This window comes from Verticillium alfalfae, genomic scaffold (assembly GCF_000150825.1).
Source record: "Verticillium alfalfae VaMs.102 supercont1.5 genomic scaffold, whole genome shotgun sequence".
Classification (NCBI taxonomy): Eukaryota; Fungi; Ascomycota; class Sordariomycetes; order Glomerellales; family Plectosphaerellaceae; genus Verticillium; species Verticillium alfalfae.
Genome location: NW_003315034.1, coordinates 182,315 through 185,097, shown reverse-complemented (window position 1 = coordinate 185,097; position 2,783 = coordinate 182,315). Strand labels below are relative to the sequence as shown.

At 55.7% G+C, this 2,783-nt stretch overlaps 1 protein-coding gene across 1 annotated transcript in view; it reads left to right on the top strand.

Annotated features, from left to right (window-relative positions):
- Nucleotides 1-1,581: 1,581 nt before the first annotated feature.
- Nucleotides 1,582-2,783, top strand: part of VDBG_04391 (phosphatidylinositol 4-kinase LSB6) — a gene marked incomplete at both ends in the record, with an annotated part of 4,217 nt that continues 3,015 nt past the window's right edge. The window contains one exon of the mRNA XM_003004739.1: nt 1,582-2,348. Within this exon, the coding sequence (XP_003004785.1) occupies nt 1,582-2,348 (767 nt within the window). The remainder of the gene's footprint in view (nt 2,349-2,783) is intronic.

Genomic DNA, 2,783 nt, shown 5'->3' with positions numbered 1-2,783 from the left:
CTCCTGATCGTCAGCATGCGTGGCTGCTCGACTGTCATGCCTGGCCGCCGGAGCGTGCGCCAGCACGCGCGGGGTAGTGGCTGGTATCGGCGGATTTTCTACTCTGACGAAAACGGAAATCGTGTCATGGTGATCCGAAGCGTCTGGGTATCTGGATTGGCGCTTTGTGATATGCGATGCTGTGCGTCTCCTTCTCGTCTTGTTATTTCAGTCAATTCACATCAAGGAAAAAGTGAGGCTCGCAATATTGCAGCATGGCGATCAGTTCCCCATTTCAGTCAGCGTCTGAACGAACCCGCACATGATCATCATATGCCATCCTCGCGGGCCCAACAATGCGTTCTACACATGTTCAACGGTTCGGGGTAATCTATAGACCACTGCAACGGAAAGTTAGCCCACATTGCGCAATTGCGGAGACAGAATCCTAGCCAGGAACGGCCGGCTTTCTCACAGGCCGCGGCGACAAGTCGGCGATAGAGTGTTCAATCGATACTCATAACATTGGCCTGCTGGAAACTTCCAGCTGGACTTTGTCAAACAACTTCACTTGTCTTGACAGGAGTATCTGTTGACTGACACTGGCGAGCCCTAGACACGGAACGATGTATGTTGTTCGACAGGAGCTCAGCAAGAGTGTCTCGTAGCTGCAAATAGGCAGCGAAGTTGTCAATACTTCGGGTACAGACATCGTATTGACCTAACATGGCATTTGATGGTCTGCTGAAGGCAATGGGCGAGTGAAACCGCAACCTTCGGTATAGCCAATGGGAATATGCAGGCCTAAAGTTCCGTGCCGCAGCATAATCTCTTCTGCGTATTGCAGTATCTAGAGGTTCCTCAGTCGATGAACACCTGCTGTCGGCAGCATCATCCACAGTCGGACACCTTTGCCGTAGGAATAGACGCCAAGCATATCATGCGAGTGCACATATTGCTGGTCATTTCATTTCAGCACCGAGGCTCGAAGCACAACCCGACCTTGGGAAGACAGAAAACAGGCTGTTCGTAGGCCCAGAGCCAATGTTTCCGGCGAGCTTACGGTTGGCCTGGGATCCGAGGTATGGTGAATCTTGCTCGCCCAGGACAAAATTTTGATGGCTAGTCAAGTCTTGCTGCGCGAGTACCCAAGGCCTTGGGGATGATGGCGGGGTAAGCAAGAGAGGTCGGTCTGACATGCATTGGCGCGGCGTTGTTCACCGTCTTAGCCCCAGGGCGCTTCGCATGCGTCTGAAAAGAGAAACAAATGCAGTCCCAGGGCGAGCTGAAAATAAGCAATGATGACAAGTGGTCGCCGCCATTGGGCCTCAGGTGCCGGCAACGCCGTTGACTGGTACAAAGCAACACGGCGTTCACGGCGAGCTATTGAAGCATGCCGGAGGCACAGTTCATAAGAGCGATGTCAAGGGTATATTTGAGCAGACAGGGGCAGATGGAGAAAAGCATATATGCTGCGTGTCCAAACCAACTTCGTGAGGTTATCAGTTTGGCACGCAGCCTTGAAGCAGAAACCTACCCCGAGCAATCAAAAGGCGCATCAACAACTCATATCAGAATAAGATGAGGACATTCGTATCAGTCATGGCGGTGGCTTCGCTGCTGCTACAGTCACAAGCAGCGTCATGCAACGCTGATAACTGCCTCCGTGGCCTCCGCAACAGCGCCGTCGTCTCACAAGCAGTGGCTTTCTGCAGCACATACACCGCCGCGGCGAGTCCTGCTACGACTGGCCTGCCAACCTATGCGTCGGGGTGCGGTGGTAGCGCAGCTAGGATATCCAGCGCCTGCGCGTGCCTGAGACCGAGTACGACGACGGTGACGCCTACCACGACGCCCATGCCACAGACGACGACCTGTCCCGTGTCGGTCAGCACGTCGACGGTGACGAGCGTCACGACAGTCACGTCCATCGCGACGGACCCGACGGTAGCAGGCCCACCCGGCAGCTCCAACGTGCCAAACGCCCTCTTCGAGTCGGGTGACGGCTCGGGAGACTGGTGCCGCAACGTTGACCAGAGCCCGTGCCGCATCGTGCGGACATCGGCGGACGGTTCCTTTTCGGGCCTCTTTGGCGCTGGCATGCTTTACGTGTCCCTCGACAACGAGGCGTTTCGCAACTTCGCGGTGGCGGTGCCCGTGACGTTGTACCCCAACCCGGCGGGCCGCGACTGGCGGCTGACTGCGAGTTTCCGGGCTGCAAGTGGGAACCCGGGGGGTTGTGGTCCCATTCTGGGCTGGACCAGTGACGAAGCAGGCTACGGGTTGCAGCCGGGCTCCATCGCAGGAGGCCTATGGCGGTCGTTCAGCGTGACACTACCCCAGAGTGCAAACGGCAGGGCAGGTGTCTGGTATGTATACATGACAGCTGCGTGCTCGGATACCAGCTCAGGGTTGTACATCGACGGCGTTGCTGTTCATTGAAGACGTGAGGTCTGGCCATTTTCATTTTGCTGTCGGTTTTCTTATTTGCCTCATGCAGAAATCGTTGAATCTCCTTCTCATCAGGCAAGATAACGTACCTTCTCTCAGGTAGGAGTGACAGCTGGAGTAGCTTCCCTCTTGGGATTTGGTTGAATGTTTGGGAAGGCACAGGTGGTGTGTGGTGGGTGGGAGGGAGGGAGGGAGCAGGCAGCGCTAGTCAGACTTCCTTACCTAAGAAGAAGGAGGCCCCCCTGTGCTCTGTGCCTGCCTTGCCTGCCTTGCACCAGTGCAGACTGATATGGGATTAGCACGTGTTATGTGCAGAGCCTGGGAAAGGGGCACCTGTTTCTCCGAATCGACTT